This window comes from Meriones unguiculatus, assembly GCF_030254825.1.
Source record: "Meriones unguiculatus strain TT.TT164.6M chromosome 13 unlocalized genomic scaffold, Bangor_MerUng_6.1 Chr13_unordered_Scaffold_40, whole genome shotgun sequence".
Classification (NCBI taxonomy): Eukaryota; Metazoa; Chordata; class Mammalia; order Rodentia; family Muridae; genus Meriones; species Meriones unguiculatus.
In genome coordinates this window covers 3,283,875-3,306,735 of record NW_026843649.1, presented here as the reverse complement: position 1 = coordinate 3,306,735, position 22,861 = coordinate 3,283,875, and the positions used below count along the sequence as shown (strand labels likewise).

At 39.7% G+C, this 22,861-nt stretch overlaps 1 protein-coding gene across 1 annotated transcript in view; it reads right to left on the bottom strand.

Moving 5' to 3' along the window:
- The window catches only part of LOC132651152 (cytochrome P450 3A1-like), a 31,190-nt gene extending 8,589 nt beyond the window's left edge, over window positions 1–22,601 (bottom strand). The window contains exons 1-11 of the mRNA XM_060376427.1: window positions 22,423–22,601; window positions 21,370–21,463; window positions 18,155–18,207; window positions 12,963–13,062; window positions 9,339–9,452; window positions 9,165–9,253; window positions 8,662–8,810; window positions 6,266–6,393; window positions 5,349–5,418; window positions 2,696–2,856; window positions 1,190–1,416 (exon numbers count right to left, since the gene is read on the bottom strand). Coding sequence (XP_060232410.1) covers window positions 1,190–1,416; window positions 2,696–2,856; window positions 5,349–5,418; window positions 6,266–6,393; window positions 8,662–8,810; window positions 9,165–9,253; window positions 9,339–9,452; window positions 12,963–13,062; window positions 18,155–18,207; window positions 21,370–21,463; window positions 22,423–22,493 — 1,256 coding nt within the window. The 5' untranslated portion in view covers window positions 22,494–22,601. The remainder of the gene's footprint in view (window positions 1–1,189; window positions 1,417–2,695; window positions 2,857–5,348; window positions 5,419–6,265; window positions 6,394–8,661; window positions 8,811–9,164; window positions 9,254–9,338; window positions 9,453–12,962; window positions 13,063–18,154; window positions 18,208–21,369; window positions 21,464–22,422) is intronic.
- Window positions 22,602–22,861: the final 260 nt, after the last annotated feature.

Genomic DNA, 22,861 nt, shown 5'->3' with positions numbered 1-22,861 from the left:
ACAAATGCTATTTGAAATAAATGAATCATTATGTTTCACTAGTGTAATCATGGTGATATGGCTAGATGTAAGAACCATTTTCTGATTATAGTGGCAATCCATTTTCAAGAGGAAATTAATGTCTGGTATTGTAAATCTGGCTAGTGGGGTCACACGTACTATAGGAGAGCTTACTACTATTGCTTTGCTAAGCATATATGGTATCAGACTGCCTTCTAAATATTTATGTTTAGACAAAAAAATAGGGTTTATCTCAGCCTTGGTCAGTTTGCAGTGGGAGTCAGTTAACCTAGAATTTCATGACTGGTCAAAGTGCTGAGAATAAGTGATGGTGGGGTGCTCAACCTCCTCCAAGCCTCAGGAAACATCACAGAAATGGGGCAGCAAGAACTTGAGAGCCATGATATGAAATGGATGTTGTGAAATACTATCTTCTGAACATGGCATGGCATTGCACGCATGAACAAACATGTAACTACACAAGACTCTCAACACTCCACATGAGAAAGGTAGTTCATGAGACTCCACCTCCCTAAGAAGCTACTGCCAATTAATAGATGCTAGAGGAGGAAGAAGCGTATCTTCAATAGTGTAGCCACTGGTGAGTAGCCCATTCTCCAGTAAACAACGGCTATACTTATATTTATTCAAGAAACCCTAATTAAACTTATAGTCACAAAAAAAACTAAAAGACATAAAAGCAGGAGAATTGTTGAGGACAAACAGGGATTCAACATGAGTCGGAGAGAGAAGTGGCAAGATAATGTGATGTGAAAATGAGCAAAATACATTATACATTCACACAATTCTCAAAAAATATGAAAGAGAGAGAAAATTTAAAAAGGGAAATACTCCTCTAAAGAATAAAAATTCATTCAATATAATGGCATGTTCCAAGTCTGAAAAGCACATAACATTTAGACTGAAAATAAAGTGGGTTCCTGCCTCACACTTAAGTTGCTCATTTACTACTTAAAGAATGAAGAAAAAACATTCTGTATTTAAGTTGTCATATTGTCTTCCCAACTCATGCCCCCTCTCCTCTCTTTCTTCCCTTTCTCTGCCACTCTCGTAACAGAATGAAGATGGATACAAAAATCATAATTAGACCATCTTTCTACAAGAGACACCATAGCATGAACAGACCAACATAATTCAGGTTTGGTTTTCGCTCTTGGGATTTTGGTACCTTTCAGGGTAGAATTTCTCAGGCTCTGGCCAGTGCTGTGGGTCATGTTGAAGAGCATAAGATGGTATCATCACTATCGACCCTTTGGGAATAAACACACCATCGATTTCAACATCTTTTTTACAGACCCTCTCAAGTCTATTAGCAATTGGGTATAATCTGAGGGTTTCATTCAACACCATGTCCAGGTACTCCATCTCCATCACACTATCATAGCTGGGAGATGCCTGAGAAGAAAGAAAAAGATTTGTGCTAAGATTTTCGAAAACTTTCAACTCCATCTGCTTTGTACTGGTGAGTTCTCTGTAGTGAAGCACAGCATCTTGGAGCATCTTCATTAGCACGACACATTTTAAATGGTTTTAAAACTTGTTTTGTTTGTTTGTATGTTTTAATCATTTTTATTAATTACAGTTTATTCACTTTGTATTCCCCTTGTACCTCCCTCCTTCCTCCCTTCCCAATCCCACCCTCCCTCTTCCCTGCCCATGTCCCTCTCCCAGTCTACTGAAAAGGGAGGTCCTCCTTCCCTTCCCTTTGATCCTAGTCTATCAGGTCTCATCAGGCCTGTAAGTCCATGGCCTGCTAAGGCTGTTCCCCCCTCAGGGAAGAGGTCATCAAAGAGCAGGCCAATCAGTTCATGTCAGAGACAGTCCATGTCCCCATTACTATGGAGACCACTTGGATACTGAACTGCCATAAGCCACCTCTGTGCAGGCGTTCCAGGCCATATCCATGAGTGGTCCTTGGCTGGAGTATCAGTTTCAGAAAAGACCTCTGTGCCCAGACTTTTAGGATCTGTCACTGTCCTTGTGGAGCTCCTGTCCTCCCCCACTTCTATCATAAGATTCCCTGCACTCTGCCCAAACATTGGCTATGAGTCTCAACATCTGTCTCAATACCTTGCAAGATAGAGCCTTTCAGAGGTGTGTGTACATGTTTTGCTACATATGTGTTGTACCTCACGTGGGATAATTGCCCACAGAAGCAAAACAGGGCATCAGATGCCCCATGAATAAGCTTCAACAGAGTTGACAGCTGCCATGTGGGCACTGGGACTCAAATATGGATAGAACCTCTGTAAGAGCAGCCAGTGCTCTTAACCATTGTGCCACCTCCCCAGCCCCTTACACAGCAGTTTGTATAACTATCACGTGAGGCTGGGAGGATGTCTCAAGTAGTGAAATGTCGGCTACACAAGCCTGGGGACCTGGGTTCAGACACACATCATTCATAAAGACAGATGCAGTGGCAGATATCTACAGTATTAGCAGTTGGGGGACAGAGGATCATTGGTGTTCATTGTCCAGATACCCTAGCCAATCAACAAACTGCAGGTTTAGTGAGCGAGCCTGTCTCAAAAATATATGTTGGAGAATAATTTAGACAAATACACACACACACACACACACACACACACACACACACACAGAATTGAATGTGATGAGAAGCTGTTTTTGATGATCTTTCCTCTTTCCCTTCCTACTCCAAGCACCAACCAGTCACCTTGTTGGGCAGAACGCTGTCGATCTCCTCCTGCAGTTTCTTCTGTATATCAGGGTGAGTGGCCAGTGAATGCAAGATGAAGGAAAGTGTAGTGCTGGTGGTATCATAGCCAGCAAAAATAAAGATAATTGACTGTGCCATGATCTCCATGTCAGACAGGGCTAGAGGTAAAAAAAAAAAAGATATCTCATGTAAGTCATGTCAATATGGACTATCACAGATGGAATGAGGAAAACCTAATGAGGCTTTGGTTTTCTTAGAGAGAAATATGGAGAAGCTGTTTGGTCACCCTGAACCTGTTATCATTATGACATCCGAGTGACACATCCAGAGATGAGGGAGATCACTTCAGCCAGGTTGTCCCAAGGTGTGTGCTATGTTACTCATGGTCACCATTGGGCAACTTCGAGATATGGGATTTCTGAGACTCATAACCAAACTTTGGGCAGAGAGCAGGGAATCGTATGAAAGAAGGGGGGGATGGTAAGACCTGGAGAGGACAGGATTTCAACCAGGAGAACCATAGAACCAAAATATCAGGGCACACGGGTCATTTCTGAGACTTATAATCCAATCAAGAACCATTCATGGATATAACCTAGAACCCCTGGTCAGATGTAGCCTATGGCAGCTCAGTATCCAAGTGGGTACTCTAGTAAGGGGAACAGGGACATTCTCCAACATGAACTCAGTGATAGACTCTTTGAACACTCCCTCCTGAGGTGGGAGCCTCCTTGTCAGGCCACAGAGGAGGACAATGTAGCCAGTCCTGATGAGACCTTATAGACTAGGGTCAGATGGAAGGAGAGGAGGTCCTCCCCTATCAGTAGAATTGGAGAGGGGCATGGGAGGAGATGAGGGGGGAAAGGTAGAATTGTGAGGGAATGAGGGAGGAGTTACAACTGGGATACATAGTGAATAAACTATAATTAATATAAAAAATAAAAATTTAATTTAAAAAAGGGATTTCTTATTTTTATGATTTAATTTTATTTCATTTGTGTGTATCTTTGTGTGTGTTTATGTAGAAAGATGGATGCCACATAGGTGTCAGGGGTATGCCCACGGAAGTGCGAAAAGGCCATCTGATCCCTTAGAGAAGGAGTTATAGAAGGTTGTGCGCTGTCAGAGGTAGGAACAGAAAACTGATCTCCAGTCCTCTTCTTGATCTTAAGATTTTTTTTTTACGAATATTTATGTGTGTGCACACACATGTGTACAAGTGTCCATGTAGGCCAGAAGATGGCATTGGAGACCATAGAGTTAGATTTACAGGTAGTTGTAAACCTACTGACATGAATTCTCTGATTCTGTTGTTGGTAAATTCTTTTTCCAAAATAGTATAAGCCCTTGCTTCTATATTGAAATGGGACTATAAGCCTGTTCTTTTTTTAAATGAATATCTATTTTAGAAATCAAAATGAACCAGAAGGGTTGAGGATATATAGCTCAGTAGATGGACTGCTGTGGAGTCATTCCCCAGAACATGCTTAAAGGTCATGCATTCTCAGGCATATTATGAACTTGAGGTCAACCTCTCCTTCAAACAGGGCCATGTAAAACTCTGTTTCTAAAAAAAGATGAAGTACAAAAGAAGTTAACATTAGCTGATCACATGAAAGGGTTTCAAGTGGACAAACTGGAAAGAATTTATACAAAAAAAGAAACAGTGACTTTGAAAAGTATATATATATATATATATATATATATATATACATATATATATAAAAGTATATATATATGTATATATATATATATATATATATATATATATATATATAACAAGTGTCATTTTGCCACCATGAAAGTAATGATAGTTTTAAATTTGAAAAGAAACATAGATGGAAAATTACAGAGATCGCTCAGTAGGTAAGAGCACTTGTTACACAAGCTTGAGGACATGAGTTTGAATATTCTGTCCCCATGTGAAAACCCAGGTGTGGCAGTACACCACTGTCACCCCAATGCTGTGTATCATTGGGACCTGCTGGCTGCCAGCTTAGATCTAGGTTTAATAAGAGGAAATAAAGCAAAGAGAGATTAGGAGAGATGTTTGGTGCCTTCTCTGTTTTCTGCATACACTACTTGGGTTTTGCACATGTGCACCTACTCGTGAACACACATACATACACCACACAAAAAAGATAAAAAAATATATAGGTAGTTTTTAAGTGTGTCAAAGAATGGAGAGAAGCAGCGTGTTTGTACAAAGAGGCTTTCCTTGGAAGCTACTTATTCATCAGGCAAAGGAAAAGTCAATATCTACCATAGATTAAGGTATAGAACACATTCATACTAGGGGTTCCCAGAATGCATCAGCATTGTTTGGGTACATGCCTCCTGTCTGGATGTTTAGACTCAGATGTCTAGGCAGAGTTTCAAGTCAGTGTGTGGGAAAAGACAGAAACAACACCTATAGTCTCCTGGATAACACAAAGGCATCTGAGGTCTTCCATTGTGACTACCCTTCACGTTTGGAACAGTTATGCTGGTGCGCTTTCAAAAAATTTCATGAAGATGGTAGCCATGTCTGCCTTTCAGCAACTTGACAGAAATATTCCTCTATCTACAGAAGCCTCCTTGCATATTTTCTGAGCAGCATGCCCACTTCCTGAGAGCTTCCCTGTGCATAGACCAGGTAGTCCTTGGTTACCTTTGTGAGACTCTGTGTCTTTGGAATTCTTGTGAGCATTCATTATCAGCTGGAGAAAATCCACTTGGTGCTGGAAGCAGAAAGAGTATTTACAAATGTAGAAGGTCAACTGATGAGGTAAGAGATGGATCAGGAGTGCAGAAGCTTTATTCTCTCCTTTCTGAGTATGTGACTCCCTTACACTCACAAGCATAGTTAGTGTCACTTGAGTCATCAAAGACCAAACTCACAAGTGACTAAACCAGGAAGCAATCCAGCCACCATATCAACTACTTTTACAATAAATTACAAATAGATGCAGTTTTAAACAGTGGATTTTATTCTTTGCAAATGCTTTTGAATGACAGGAAAATAATCATTTTTATTTGTTATTAGAGAACTTCACACATGTGCACCATTCTTTTTTTCCATCCAATTCCTTCTATATCCTATGTAACATTTCTCCCTTCCTTAATAACCCACTGAGTTCAACTAGTGCTGCCCATATGTGCAGGGCTGTGGACATCCACTGCTACATGGGAATCCTTCCAGTGCCCACAGCCTCCATCCACAGCTATTAACTGCCAATAGTCACTCAGCAAGGGGCAGAACTAGGAGAGCTCCTCTCTGATATATGTTAGAGTTTTATGGTCTTGATCTTGTGCAGGTCTTGCACTGTGACTATTTTTTTTAATTTTTCAATTCTTATGCCTGGCACTCTAGTTCTCATTCAAATTGCTATTCCTGGCTTATTCTCAATCAAAAATTTAAAACTCGAACTGCTCCTGCCCTAGAAAATATAAATATTCTCTGTCTTTGTCTACTCGAGCCTCCTCTATCTATCTTTACTGACAGATGAAGGGAAATACACAACTCACATGTTCACAGCCCAACATGTTTTCAAACCGTGGACCTCTCATGAGACCACCACTTTTTACCTTCTTGTTTGAATCCAGGCGGGTTTCCTTCATTTTGTACAAAAATTTTTTGAAAAATGCTAAGGAATCCTTTGAGAACATGGAGATATTTAACATCACATATATTGGGGTGAGGAATGGAAAGAGTACTGGAAAGAAAAAAAAATAAGTTTTAATGGACATGCAAGGTTCATCTAGAGAAATCAAAACACAATCCAAATAAGTCAGTGTCTCAGCCAGAAGCTGTTATCCCCCTAATCTTGCTCTCATACTGTGACTGTGCTCACTTTGTGTCACTTTCACACTGCTTCTTCTGCGCTTTGCAGCAGCCAGAACTGCAACTCTGACTCTTGTATTGAACTCTGTTCCTGTAGTCCTTGTATAACCAGAGAGAAAAGATGGGGGCTTTTGAGATGGTTCAACAGATAAAGGATCCTGCAGACAAGTGTGAAAATCTCAGCTTGATCCCTAGATCCTACACTGTGGAAGGACACAACCACAAGCAAGGTGAACATGTATAGACACACACAAACACACACACACAAGGACAGCTGATGATACACAGAGAAATCCTATCTCAAGAAAGAAAAGACAAGCTCAAAAACAGGTGACCACAACACAGAAAGAAAGAAAATCACGTAATGTTTCTCATTTCCCAGTTCTATACTATAATGAATAAACGTAAATATGTAAACAGGTGTAAGTGTGGATATCATATAATACTTAAAAGGAGACCAAGAGGATGATAGTAAGTGGAGAGGAAGGATGGAATGTAGGCAAAAGGACACATGAGCTGTATATGGAAATGTAATTAACAAGGAAAAGCATTAAAGCCCTAAATCAAGCAACATGTTAAATGGACCCAGAATATACATACATACACACACACACATATATATGTACATAAAGATACATATACATAAACACACACACAAAACACACACAAACACACACACATATACATATTATATATATATATATATATATATATATATAGCCACTGTACATTGGCTGGAGACATGCCCCAGCAGTTAGCCTACTTTTGAAGAGAACCCAGGCTTCATTCCCAGCCTCCACATGGCTACTTTCTAAGGAGAAGGAGGTGGGTGAATGAGAAGAAGGATTATGTGAAAAGACAGAGACAGCAAGGAGAGATGGGGGCTATAATAAAAATGTAAAATGAATACATAAATAAAACTTTAAGAATAAAATATTTCTACACAAAAATTTTAAAAATAGGGTTACCTTTTATCTAAGCAATGATGATTCTTAATATATACCATGAAACATAAAAAAGTAACTATATCCTTCTATGCATATGTTAATAGCAATAAAATTCATGGCAAACATGTGAAACTAACTTCATGTTTGTCAATAGATACAGAGCATTTTTTGCTCATGGGTACAGCAGGTAGTGATGTTTGTTTCATTTACTATTGTGCTATATAAAAGATGCCTGCCACAGAGACCACAATCTATGATCCCATTGACGTGAAGTGCCAAGGATATGTAAATATACAGAAAGTGAACAGGTGTTGCTTAGGTCGATGTGGCTTAGGTCTAGGTGAAGAATGATGGTCAAAAGAGCCAACACAGCTAGAACAATGTACTATACAGTCCTCATTGGCAAGGAGCCATGTGGTCCTTCAGTCAATGCAGATTTCCAAGTGATCAAAGTACACAGAATCAGTGACTGCTGAGTGCTCACCCCCAAATGGAGTAACTGTATCAACACCCCACCCTTCAAGGCTCAAGGAACATCCTGAAAGAAGGTGTGGAAAGAAAGAGCCAGCAATGGGGCATCTGCAGTGCCATATCCCAGGCATGGCATGGTCCACTCATGGACTGAACACCTGCATAAGATGAGGCCAATAATACTGTCCCATCCTAGCAGGCTGTGACTGAGTGCACTTGGTTACCAAAACACAGAAAGGGACATGAAATAAGGAGGAAAGCATGTTGGTGTGTCTGAGGAAAGTGGGAGGGAAGAGTTATGGGTGGGTCTAATCAGGATATGTTGTATTCCTATATGACACAGTCAAAGAATAAATAAAATGATTCTAAAACAAAGCCAGGAATTCTGGTGCACACTATAGTCCTCAGGAGGTAGAAGCAGGAGGATCACTATGAGTTCAAAGCCAGTCTTGTCTACACAGCAATTTCCAGGCCAGCTAGAGATACACAGTAAGACCCTGTCTCAAGATAAAATAAAGTTATAAAACAAACATAATGGGCTACATGTCTTTGAATGCACTAAAAACATTGAACTGTGCCTTTAAGAAAACTAATTACATGGCAACTAAACTACATTCCAGTAGAGAAGCTAGTTTTTGGGGAAGTGTGAAAGAGAAAGGCAGAAGTGACAAATGCAGCCACAGACAAGACTAATGGATCAAAAGACAGAACTTTCTACATACCTACTGACAAGAACAATGGATCAAAAAAATCAAATCTTAAGAGATTCTTGGCTTTCTCCACAAAAGGATCATTTGGGTTGTTGAGGGAATCAACGTTCACTCCAAATGATGTGCTGGTGACCACATCCATGTTGTAGGCCCCAAACACTCTGAGGAGGCAGAGACATGGGAATTTAAGACAAGCAGCATGAAGCCTGAAATGGTTCATAGTTTTGGGACAAGAGAAACAAAGCCACCTCAGTATTGACCAAGTGCCTTCCCATCCTGCCCACCATCTACCCTTGTGGCTTTCAGACCATCATGATTCTTCTTTTCAAACTGTGTATTTATCTAATATATATATTAGATACATATAATATACACATACATGTAATCTATGTATAGTATCTAAAGGTAGAGTATATGCAGCTAGGCCATGTGAGATACACAAGGAAAAAGACTCTCTGATGAAGTTATCCTCCCAGATAACCTCCCAGAACCACCTTGGATGCACCACCACTTACTCTTTAATAGGGACAGGCTTGCCTTTCTCTGCCTCTCCTCTCAAGTATTTTACCAAAATATCTCCATACTGTTCAATAATGGGGAACATCTGAGCACAAAGCACAAAAGCATCCATAGTTAGGTTTGGAGAGTCAGGTCACACAAAGATTTCAATCATAAGTCCTTTCAGTCACCTCTTTGAGTTTTCCACTGGTGAAGGTGGGAGACAGCAAGGCTCGGATTCTCTTCCACTCGTCATCCTCAGAGAAGAAGACAGCTTTTTTCATAATCCCCACTGGGCCAAAATTCTACAGTCAAAAAAAAATGGTTTTGTGTAAGTATGGAACTCACCATGGTTGCAAAAGTACTGAGCAGATAGCACCATATTACAATTTGTTACACTGCTTACTGTTATACTGTTTACTATGGACTGAACTGAATGTTGGATGCAAAAGAAAAAAAAGTTTAAAATTTCAGCACTTCCTCACAGCCTATAAGAAATCCAGAGCTCACCAGGTAACCTGTTGTGGTTTCAAGCCTGTATATCCCAGGATTCTTTTAAACGCAAATCTCTCTATAAATTTAAATTAGGTCCAATGTTAGGGAAAAAATAGGAGCAATAAGGAGCATGTGCCTCAGAGTTGTGAAGATGGCAAATGGCTTGGACACAGAAAGAAAGTGAACTTTGCATCACAGAGGTTCTCCAGTTCTGTCTTTATAACATAAACAGTGTGTGTGTGTGTGTGTGTGTGTGTGTGTGCGCACATGTAAGTGCTGGTGTACCTGCCCATGTGTGGTCCTGTGAAGACCAGAGGTCTGTGATCTTCCTCTATAATTCTCTACAGCACTTTTCTCAGGCAGGGTCTGTCACTGAATCTTGAAGGTTCTGGTTTGGTTGGAATAAGGTGACAAGCAGGCCCTTAGGATCTACCTGTTCCTATGCACAGTTCTGGATTCACACTTGCATGCTGCTCTGCCTTTTATGTGTATACTGGGGATCCACACTCAGGCCCTTTTCCCATTGATGGTGCCAGTAACACTTAAAAGATTTGATGTATGAGTTTTTAACAATTTGTTTTACTATTTTATGCATGCATGTATGTATGTATGTGTGTGAGTGTGTGTGTGAGTGCATGTACATGTGTGTAGTGTATTCAGAGGACAGAGGAAGGATTTGGATCTGGTAAAGCTGGCAATACAGTTGGTTGTGAGCTGCTGGATATGTAGACAACCAAGCTCCCATCCTCATTCAGAGCTTTCAGCAACTAAAACATCACTCTAGCTTCTGGATGGTTTGATTGATGGATCAGTTGTTTTTGTTTAGAAATAATGCTATAGAAATCCCTTTTCCTTAATTCTTTATACAGTGATAAAGAGACAAAAAGAAAAATTTCCCTAATAGGACCTTTCTTCTATCTTTCATATTTATATATATTTTTAATTTTTTATTTAACTTTTATTAATTACACTTTATTCATTTTGTATCCCCCCATGTGCCCCTCCCTCCTCCCCTCCCAGCCCCCCTCCCCCCCTTTCTGCATGCATGCCCCTCCCCAAGTCTACTGATAGTGGAGGTCCTCCTCTCCTTCTTTCTGATCTTAGTCTATCAGTTCTCATCAGAAGTGGCTGCATTGTCAGGGTTCTAGGTTATCTCCATGAATAGTCCTTGGTTGGAGTATGAGTCTCTGTGAAGTTCCCTGTGTTCAAATTTTCTTGTTCTGTTGCTCTCCTTGTGGAGTTCCTGGTATCTCCAGCTCTTACTATTTCCCACTTCTTACATAAAATTCCATTCACACTGCCCGACGGTTGGCCATCAGGCTCAGCATCTGCTTTGACAGTCTGCAAGGCAGAGGCTTTCAGAGGCCCTCTGTGGCAGGTTATATTTTATGCTAATGTGGAGTCCTCAACACACCCTTAAACTACAGTACTCAGCACTAAAGGAAGAAAGGAAAACAGCTTGACATGATGAAGGGCAGCTGCAAACAAGGCCTTCAGCGAACTTCACCAAATGACCAAAGACTAAATGAGGTCCAATAAGCTATCTCAAAAGGTAAAGGTGATTGCTGCCAAGCCCAACAACCTGAGTTTGATACCCAGGACCCACAGTGTGGAAGGAGAGAACCAACAGGCTTCCCCAGATAAAACAGTTAGATAGCCATGGTTTCAGAGAGAGGCCATGCATGGGAAGAGCCTAGATCCCCTCTTCAGAGGAAGCCCATTGGGGCTTCAGTTTCCAAGTGGGTTCTCTGGAAAGGAGTACAGGGGCTGACTCTGATGTGAACTCAATGGCCTGCTCCTTGATCACCTATCCATGGAGGAAGATGATCCAGCGAGCCTTGGTGTGACCTGATAGACTAGGGTCAGAGAGAAAGAAAGGAGGTCCTCCCCTATCAGCGGACTAGGGAAAGAGCATGGGGGAGAAGAAAGGGGGTGCAGGGACTGGGAGGAGATGAGGGATGGGGCTACAGCAGGAATACAAAGTGAATAAATTGTAATGAATAAATATATAAATAAAATTATATTAAAAAAGAGAAGTGGGGACATTGAAGTAAATAGTATCCTGCATAGAAAAATTAACATAAATAAAACCATAGATTTGAGATCAAATCTCAAGAGCAAATCTATGTGCATGTGATAGGTAAACAGTCATGAGATTTGACACCTAAGAGCACAGTCCATGAGAAGGAAAATGGATAAAAAAAGGCAAAGAGAAGACAGGCTGTACACAACAGCTAATGGGCTCTAGAGGGAGCTGTGTGGTCAAGGAGGTTCTCTGTATTCTGAATGTTTGACACCACAAAAATCAATACCATACAGACATAAAAAAGGACTTGTAAATGGGAAATGTAAATTACTCTAGATGACAAGTGTCCACCTACAACTAGATTACAATGCCATAGTATATTTAAACTTACTCAACACATTCCTATTAGCAATACTAATACCTAGACCCTGCTTGTACATTATTATGGAAGCCACTTGAATCTGTATTTATTTCATTTTTAAGTAAGTAAAATATAAAGGTTTAAATTATGAAAAGGGGAGGTTGTGGAGATGACTCAACAGTTAAGGGTGCTTCCTGTTCTTCTGGAGGATACAGATTTGGTTCCCAGCACCCCTGTCAGGCAACTCACAACTGTCTGCAACACCAGCTCCAGGGTATGTCATACCTTCTGCTGGCCTCCACAGGAACCTACACACATGGCATTCGCTCACATATCCATACATATGTAACTGTAGGCATAAGGTTGTTGTGTAATTCAAATACTGACTTCTGTACTCCCCCATATCTGGTTGCCATCCTTGTTCTGAGAATCTCCTGTCTCAGTGCTATATAAACACTGCTCCCAATGGTCTTCTGATATGTCAAGGAAGAAGCTTACAGCTCATTGCTGAGCATGGGAGAAAACGGGGCAAGACTTCTACTAGCCAGGGAAGGAGGATTTAGAAAAGGAAGTAGGGGATGCAGTCACAGAGTAGGTTGAAGAGACATGAATAGAAAAAGCCGGAACAAGAAAAGCTAAATGCAAGTACATCTGTGATGTACACTGGGAGGAAGCCAAATTAGCTTAGAGGGTTAGAAATAAATTAATAACTTCTTAGCTATTGCATTGTGAAGCTTATTACTAAACAAATATAAAAGAGTGAATTATTTGTGTGATGTCTATATTTAGAGAGAAACTAAGAGTAACAAATACAGCTTTATAAAATTAACATTAACATATACCCATAAATAAATAAAATAACAAAATAACCATAAATAAAATAACAAAAATGATCATTTAAATTTTTTTTAATTAAAAAAAGAAGTTACGTACCCGCCGGTTTGTGAAGGCAGAATAGCATTCTTTCACTAGCACATTCCGGATCATCTCTGTGTCTGTGATGGCAAATAGAGGTGTTGGACCTTCAAACAGCCTATGCAAGGAAAACAGCTGATTAACCCAAAGTCAGGCTCTGAAGTGAGAGCTACACACAGACTTTGATTTTAATGGAGCATGACCCTCACTCTGGTTATACAACACACTGTCACAGGAGTTCCCAGGGCAATTCCCAGATTCTGACCTGGGATACAATGAAGTCTTTGTAAAATGTCATTCAAGACACAGTGAGTCACTTAAAGACAAAACAATTCTGAAAGACATAACTAGAAAAAAGAGGTGGGAATTTGATAAGTCTAAATGTCCATGTGTGAGAGTTGCCTATGCCATTTTCTGTGATTTTTGAATAGATAAAATACTGTGAGGAGCTGGAGAGAAGGTACCACAGTTAAAAGCACACACTTCCCTTGTAGAGGATCTTAATTTGGTTCCTAACACTCATATTGGGTAGCTCACAACCCCCTATAACTAGAGCTCCAGGAAAATCCAGTGTTTATGGCCTCCAAGTTCATTTGTACTCATGTGCAGAGACACATATGCACATGTATAATTAATAGTAATAAAAAGATATGTTTAAATATAAAACATTAATTAATAATAATTTAAAATAAAAATTACTATTAAATTAATATTAACAAATTTGTAATAAATAATTAATTATTTATTAATATGTACTATTAATAACCATAGTTATTAATAAATAATTGTTTATTTTTATTAATAATTATTTATTTTCCTTGGCAATTTTATTAATAATTAATTTTTTATTTTATTGTTTATCGATAACATATATTTATCGATAACATATATTTAAATATAAATATATATTTATATTAATGAATATTAACATTTTATTAATAACTATTTATTTTTTATTTTTTATAATTATTTATTTTTATTAATACCTTTTTATTAATTTTTAAAAAAATATTTATTTTATTATTTATTGATAACATATATTTATATTATATAGATATATGAATATATATTTATAGTAATGCATATTAACATTTTATTAATAATTATTTATTTTATTAATAACTCTCATCAATATTTTATTGCTAATTAATTATTTATTTTATTAGCCATTAATGATGTGTCAATAAATATAGTTATTAATGACTAAATAATGCTAATAATTATTTATTTATTTATATGTTGTTAATTATTAAGAAATAATTGATAATATATTGATATTGAAATAATATTAATATTAATATTCCTCCATTGGTGGTGGGAGTGTAAACTTGTACATTCATTTTGGAAAGTAATCTGGAGGTTCCTCAAAAAAATCATGAATAGCTCTATCTCAAGATCCAGGTATACCACTCCTAGGTAGATACCCAAAACATGCTCTACCATTCAATCAGGACATCTGTTCAACTATGATCATAGCCGATTTATTCTTAATAGCCAGTATCTGGAGACAACCCAGATATCTCTCAAGTGAAGAATGGATAAAGAAACTGTGGTACATTTACACAATAGAATACTGTTTGGCTATTAAAAACAAGGGTATTATGGAATTTGCAGGCAAAATGTAGAACTAGAAAAGGTCACCCTCAGTAAAGTAACTGAGAAGCAGAAAGACACTCATGGTGTGTACTCAATTATAAGTGGATATTAGCCATATAGTACAGCATAACCATACCACAATTCACAGACCCAAAGGAGATAAGTAACAGGGAGGACCCAAAGAAGGGTGCTTAAATCACACTCAGAAGGAAATAGAAGAGATATCAGAAGTGGTTAAAGAAAAGGAACAAGATAGGAGAGGGAGCATAGAGAGAAATGAAAGCAAAGATCAGACCTTGGGAGAGCAGAAGCAGGAGGACAGAGAGAAAATAAACAGAGTGGGGACATCTCTTTGACAAGCAGGAGACCTATGACAACCTAGTGGCTTCTGGGAGGATATGGGGATGATCTGGCTGAGACACCTAGTAGCAGGGGTTATGGAGACTGAAGAGGACATCCTCTTACTAGATAGGACCCCTTGTAGAAAGGGGAACACCATGTAACCCACAAAAACTTTGACTCCAAATTTACTCTACCTACAAGATGTGCAAGGATAAAGATAGAGCAGAGATTGAGGGAATCTACAACCAATGCCTGGAACTATCAATGATACTCTGCTGTGATCACAAATAAGTGCCCAGCATAGCTGTCTCTGAGAGTCTCCACCCAGCAGCAGATAGAAACAGATGCTAAGACTCACAGCCAAGCCCTGGGTAAGGCACAGGGAGTCTTGTGGAAAAGTGGGGTGTGTGTGTGCAGAGATAGAAGTATCTGGAGAGGACAGGAACTCCACAAGAAGACCAAGAGAGCCAGCTAAACAGAGCCCAGAGCATCTGTGGAGACTGAAGCACCAATGAAAGACCATGCATAACTAGGCACCCTATACAAATATAGCGAAGGCATCACGTGGGTTTCCTAGTAAGGGAGTAATTCCTGTCTATGGATTATATTGCCTGCTTTTTGATCACTTCTGTTTGGTGGGGCTGTCTCAACAGGCCACAGGGGAAGAGAATGAGCTCAGTCCTTATGAAACTTGATGTGCTGGCGAGGGTTGGTAGGGGGCACTCCTTTACTGAAGAGTAGGGTAGGGGAATGGGGTGGGGAAAGGAGGGAGAGTGGGATCAGGAGTAGGGAAGGGAAAGGCTACAATTGGGATGTAAAAAGAAGAAATTAGTTAATTAATTAAAATAAATAAATGAAAAATTTAATGACGCACCTACATCAAATTCTCCAAGGCTCATATAATGTTTGGAAGACAAGGCAGAAAGAACATGAGAGTGAGGAAGTAGAGAGGAGAGCAGCCAAATGCTGACTTCTATATTCTTGAACTCACTGAAGCTGGGGTTACTCCACAAGGCCTGTGGATGATTTTACAGTCTTTATTCTAGCAGGAAGTTTAAGGTCCTGACACTGCCTGAGTATTGACACACAGCTAGTTCCTGGAGGGAAAGCACAATGGCCCAGTGATACAGGCACCTGATGAGGTCCATTCAGTCGCTGGAATTTACATGCAGGAATGAGGGAACTGACTGTCACAGTTGCCATTTGACCTTTACGTGTATACCACAGAACACATGTGTCACACTGACAAATAAATCAGTATAATAAAAAACATCGAAAAGAAAATAGTTTCTGAGGGATGACAAGGTATCATCTTCAGTGATGGACCATTGGTGAGTTGCTCATGGTCATGTAAATAACCTCTCACTCACTCATGATTCTGTAAGTCCAATTAAATTCACTGGTATGCACACACACACACACAAAAACTAATTTTTAAAATAAGCAAAATGTTTGCTATAAAAAACCATAGTAGGTCCAGGCATGGTGGCACATGTCTCTAATCTCAGCACTTAGAAGGGTGACTCTGACTGATCTCCAAACTCAAGGAAAGCCTAGTCTACATAGTGAGTTTCAGGATAGCCAGGGCTACATAAAGAGATCTTTGTTGTGGTTAGTCTAAAAATATTTATTAACCCACTATCACAGTCAATAAAAGACACAGACAACTGATAGATTTTAGAATAGCCTTATATCACCTGGGGCAAAGTAGATAGTAACCTTCTAAACAACCTTTACTTCCAAGCCTCAACCCAGGCTGCCTTCCACCCATGATTCCATAAACACTTGCATATTCTCTCATTTGTATCATTTCTTCCATCCATACCAACATGTGCTTCTTTAAAGCTAAGCCATGATAGCTCTCTGCTTTCTTCCTCTACCTCTTCCAGTACCTGTCTTTCTACCCAACATACTTCTGTGCCCGAAGCCCAAGAACCTTAGCCCATCTACCTCTTTCTTTCCTGCCTGGGTATAGGCATACTAATCATCCAGTAATAGATAATTGAAGAATATTCCTTAACATCCCATGGTTACAGGAGATAGTTAAACATTATAACAATGTCCATAGCGGGGCAGTAACCAGATCTCAAGGCACTGAAATAGCATTTGAATACATAACACATGACTAGTCCCCAACAGACACTGTTAGATAGATAGATAGATAGATAGATAGATAGATAGATAGATAGATGATAGATAAGTTATTAGGTCAGAGAAAAATGAAAAATCACTATCAATTGCCAACAAGCAATAATATTGCAAGGAGAAGTTCATACAGGGCCATTGGACAGACAGCAAAGCCTGCAGTTTGCATTGAATGATATGGTCTTTATGGGCTATATCAACTTAGTAGAGCCCTATGTTCAGACCTGTGGTTCCAAAGAATGGATAAGAAGAGATGAAGAGGCAGGTAGAGCCAGAGCCTCTTCCCACAGGTTTATGTCTCACAGCTTGATGACATTTGCTCCAAGGTTCTCACTAAACTTCCAGCATCAATGACAGAAAACGACTGCTGCTACTCGCTTTGCTGCTTTGTAGAAAGAACCATTAATGCCAGAGATTCGAGAAAGAAAGGTGTGGTTTTAAATACATTGTCTCTCCAAAGTCGATTTAATTCAACAGGACACAATGATGTACAGTCATAAAAATCCTAGCTGGTGCTGATGAGATTGGTCAACAGATAAAAAGCAGTTGTACCACGTCAGATGGACTGAGTTAAATCACCTGAAGGTACAAAAATTACTTCCACAATTGTCATCTGACCTACATATGTGCCTGATGGCATATGTCCCCCTTGGTTTGAAGTAAAATATCACAACAAAGTCTCTAACATGTTTTTTGAAAGCAATAATGGGATGACACAGATAAGGCCTTGGCAAATGATTTATGCTCTAGCATTAAAAAAAATAAAACTTCTGCACATGTAAAGTCAACAATAAAGTGAAAGTGTGGGCTTCTAAAGAGAAGTGAGTGGATGTGGCAAGGAGATAGTATTACAAATTTTCAGAGCGCTGAATGTATTTCATGTAATGAAAAGGAAGTTTCAGAAGAGGTTAGGACATTGGATAAAACAGCAAAACCTGTTAAAGAAAAACAGTGTGCAATGTTCTCAAGTTAATTAGAATTATGAGCAGTGACATTTAATGACATGTGAAAGCACCTTCACAAAAGAGATGTCCATTACTACAGTTCTGGGCTGGTATTGTCCTTGCACAAGTAGGGCACCTTCTCCTAAAAAGAGCTGACTTGATGGAACTTTCCAGAATACTCACCCCCATATTTTTCCATACTTTTTATAGCATTCCGCATCATATTTCCATATACCCTGGAAAGACAAACAGTATGAAATCCATTATTGTCCTGTATGCCCTGACTCTTGTGCAGCCAGAGCACAAAAACCTCAAATCCCATGAAATCAGGTTTATTGTCTCTGACAGAGAAAAGTTCTTCTTCAGAGATGATTGAAATATCACCAGCAAGATGTCTCAGTGGGAAAATAAAAAGTGATAGAGCAGCACATCTTTCTGTGGCCTCTGCATGCACACTCATAGACACAATCACATACACAGACACAAGATACATACAACACACACATGGACATAAATTTGATGGTGATGATGATGAAAATGATAATGAAATTGTTTAAAGAATGTACAAGATAAGCATAGAACGTTAAGAAGAAACCTGAGCCAACAGCAACACAAGCTGTTGCCACATGTCCTTTTGATGTGAGTTCAGGAACATCTATCTGGAACAATGACCATGGAGCAGGTAAGTCACAAATTATCCACCTAAAATTAAAGTCTACATGGTATATACTCACTTATAAGTGCATATTACACATATAATGTAGGATAATCATACTAAAGTCTGTACAACTACGGAAGCTAATCAAGGAGGATGACCCTGGATATGATGCTCAATCTTCATTCAGAAAGGCAACTGGGACAGACATCAGAAGACGGGAAACAGGGAATATGACAGGAGCCTACCAGAGAGGGCCTCTGAGATACTCTACCCAGCAGGGTATCAAAACATATGCTGAGAATCATAGCCAAATTTTGGGCAGAGTGCTGGGAATCTTATTAAAGAAGGGGAAGATACAAAGATGTGGAGGGACAAGGAGCTCCACAAGGAGAGCAACAGAACCAAGAAATCTGGAGTCTTTTGTGAGACTGGTACTCAAAACAAGGACCATGCATGGACCTAAACTGTAACCCCTGTGCAGATGTAGCCCATGGCAGCTCGGTGTCCTAGAGGGTTCCCCAGTAATAAGAACAAAGACTGTCTCTGACATGAACTCATGGGATGGCTCTTTGATCCCCTCCTCCTGAGGTGGAGGCAGCTTTATGAGGCCACAGAAGAAGACAATGAAGTCAGTCCTAATGAGACCTGATAGAATAGGGTCAGATGGAAGGGGAGGAGGACCTCCCCTATCATTGGACTGGGAGAGGGGCATAGGAGAAGAGGGAGGGAGGGTGGGAGTGGGAGGAAATGGGAGAGGGGGCTACAGCTGGGATATAAAGTGAATAAACTGTAATTATTAAAAAAATTAAAAATTAATAAAAGTCTGCATGGAACATTGAATTTTCATTAATTTCCCAGTAATTTTGTTTAATCATTCTTTCTCTAGTGGTTTTGCCTTTAATTAATCTTTAAAATGAACAGAAGAAAAAGATTTCACTTTATAGTTAAGTATCTGAGGTGACTGACAGCCATCATCCTGTCTCAGATATTCACAACTCAGACTCATGCATAGGATTCTGCCATTAAAGAAAGAGAAGCAGCTGTAGTTATATTCCAGAGGCACAGCACGTTGCCTAGCACACTTAAGATCCTGGATATCATTCTCAGGACTGCCAAAACAAAACAGAAGCTAAAATTCTGTCATTGGAAGCTGGAGATATGTCTCAGCAGTTAAAAGCACCGCACAGGTTCTGTGTTCCCAGTACTGATTTCCAGATTCTTACATGCATCTCTAACTCTGGCTCCAGGGAACACAGCACCCTTTTCTGTCTCCTGTAAGTACTACACTCACATGCACAAACCTGCACACAGCCAAACACAGATACACAAAAAAATCTTCTTACTATATGAAGCAATCATTACCCAGAACCCATAATGAAGCAAAATACTCTAGTTACTTTGGTTCTCAAGAAGAACCCAAGCATGCCATGAATAGTAAATGCTGGGGCTAGAACCATAGAAATAAGTTCAGAGGTTCAATAACTATGCAGAAAACTCCAGTATATGAAAAATCCCCCAAAATTGTTATATTGGCCTGTTAGAAATGGATGCTTCAGAAATAGTCAACTAAAAGAAAAAAAAATGTTGAACATAAGCCCTGGTACAAAGAGGAGATTTTAAATCTAGTGCATACTTCAGTGTCCTAGAAGTTGGAAATCCCTTCAAGATTTTTTTCCAAATAAGTGCAACAGTACCTTCTCAGAATCTACACTGGGTAAGAACCAAACTCTTCTTTGATTGTTCACAAAGTCAGAATATCAAGACTGAATAAGCTGGAGATCTCGGCACTTCTGATGTAGAAGTTTCAGGGTTTTTTGAAAATTCAGATGTGTCATGTGATGTTTTGCTACAGGCTGTCTTGTGAGAGGGCATGTGATGTCTTGCTACAAGCTGTCTCATGCAAGGGGCATGACTGTCCACCTGAAAACACCTGTGTGTGAACTCTGAGGAGAGGATATATATAAAATCCCACAGACAGCGAAATAAGATTCTTTGTATCTACATCACTTCGCTAGTCATCTGTCTTCAACACTTGACTTCCCAGAGACAAACATTCCAGAGAACTTCCTGGGGAAATCCAAATGAGGCTTGCAGCTCTCACTGACTTGCTATGATCTTCTGAATCATGCTGATCTGTGTTGTAGTTTGGTGTTGGCCTTTGGACTGGACTGCTGGTTTCAGGTCAATGAAGAGTGGACTTGCTCCAAGGAAATACTTCTAAAATGTCTACAACTCCTTATTACTAATAACCTTCTTTTCTTTTCCTACCTCTGGTCAGTGGGTAGAAGAGAGCCCAAAGTGTTGAAGAACCTTAAGTAAAGTAGATTTGTTGAAAAATCTAAGCCTAAACACTTCACTTACTGTGAATTTGAATCTCAATAAACTGACAATAGGGCCAGAGAGATGGCTCCAAATGAGAAGCACTTGACACCAAGCCTGATAACCTGAGTTCTGTCCCTAGGACTAAGATGCCTGTACACACAGTATAATAACTTCTCTCTCTCTCTCTCTCTCTCTCTCTCTCTCTCTCTCTCTCTCTCTCTCACACACACACACACACACACTCCAATTGTTAATTTGGCAATAGAGCCCTAGGAGACACACAGAAATTCTCTAGAACTATGAGAACACATAGTATGAAGGCCTGAAGTCTCAAAGTTTTCTCTAAAAGAGCACTTAATAGAATGAGCCAGAATTGTCAATCAAGAGAAACCATATGAAAAGCTCAATCAATACCCACCTTGTAGTAATTCAGTACAGTTCCTAAAAAGGGCAGAGGTGTGGGCCCAGGAATTCCCTGTTTCTTAAAAACACCATGTGTACGAGTCCCAAACCTATAAGGAGAAAGAGAGCCTTGTGACCACACACAAGAGAAACATGATCATAACCAAAACAATAAAACAAATCAACAACATGGCTGCCCCTCCAATTTGCAGAGTTTAGGGAATGGTGAAGGAACCTGTGTGCATGGCATCACACTGTTCATTTCTGTGCCTACTGAGTTCTTGTGGATCTAGGATTAACACAAAAGTCAATCAGGCCATATCAGGTGTAAACCTTATCAGTAAACCTCACCAAGAGGGAATAGAAGAAGGGTAGAGGTGGGGGTAGAGGTACGCAGAATATCTGCATAACATCAGTATGAACTGTGAGATTTAATATCACTGGAGCTATTGTTCAGTAGTAAAGGCATTGCCTACTAGATATAGGCTCTGGCTTGATTCCCCATACCACCAAAAACTTAAAATGCAAAATTAATTCAGTTGTCATTTCATTTGGGACCTTCAAGATGATGATACCACAGGTAGAGACACTGGATGCCAGTACTGATAATCTGAGTTGGATATCCAGGATTCACACAATACGAGGGAACTGAGTCTGCAAAGTTGTCCTCTGAACTACGCATGTACACACACACACACACACACACATACACATACACACACACACACTGTAATAGTGATGCCCCTAACCAAAATGAATAAAAACACAAAATTTTATAATGTTTATACAAGACTTCATTTCAACTTCTGCTATTACTTTTTAAATTTTTATTCTGGTGCCTGTGGAGGGTGTTGGATACCCTGGAACTACAGTTAGTGGTGACAGCCAGCTCCTTGTTGATGTTCAGACCTGGGTCCTCTAAAACAACAGCCAGTACTCTTAGTCACTGAGTCATTGTCTTTCCAGCCCCAGCTTCCAAAACCAGTTGTGACCTTCCATACAAAATAGGTCTGAGTATTACCCCAATCACTAGGACATGGTCTGGGGAGGAACTTTGGAGGTTACTCACCAGTAGAGGAGCATGAGACTAATTGCCAGGAGGACCCAGGTTTCCGGGGAGAAAGCTGAAATCAGATCCATCTTTGCTTGTCTGTCAGCAAATTACTCCTATGTGCTCTCCCTCCTGCTTTGCATGCTACCTTTTGCAGGGCTTCCTTTCTGCCCAACTGTGCTGTAGTGAGCACAGCCTTCAATGTTATATAATGGGAAGATGGGTGGGGCAGGGCTCCAACCAGTAGATGGCTCAGCTTTGTTTCATCTGGACTTTGGTATCCTCTCCAACTTGAATGTTTGTAAAAGTTTATTCACAGCCTATTTTGACCTCCTTTGAGTTCATATTCTGTGCAGCAATCAATAAACAACTGTGTCATGTAAGTGAGACCAAATGCTCTTCCTTTCCATAAAAATTCAACCAAATTTATTGATATGAAATCCTTTTCACCAAGGCT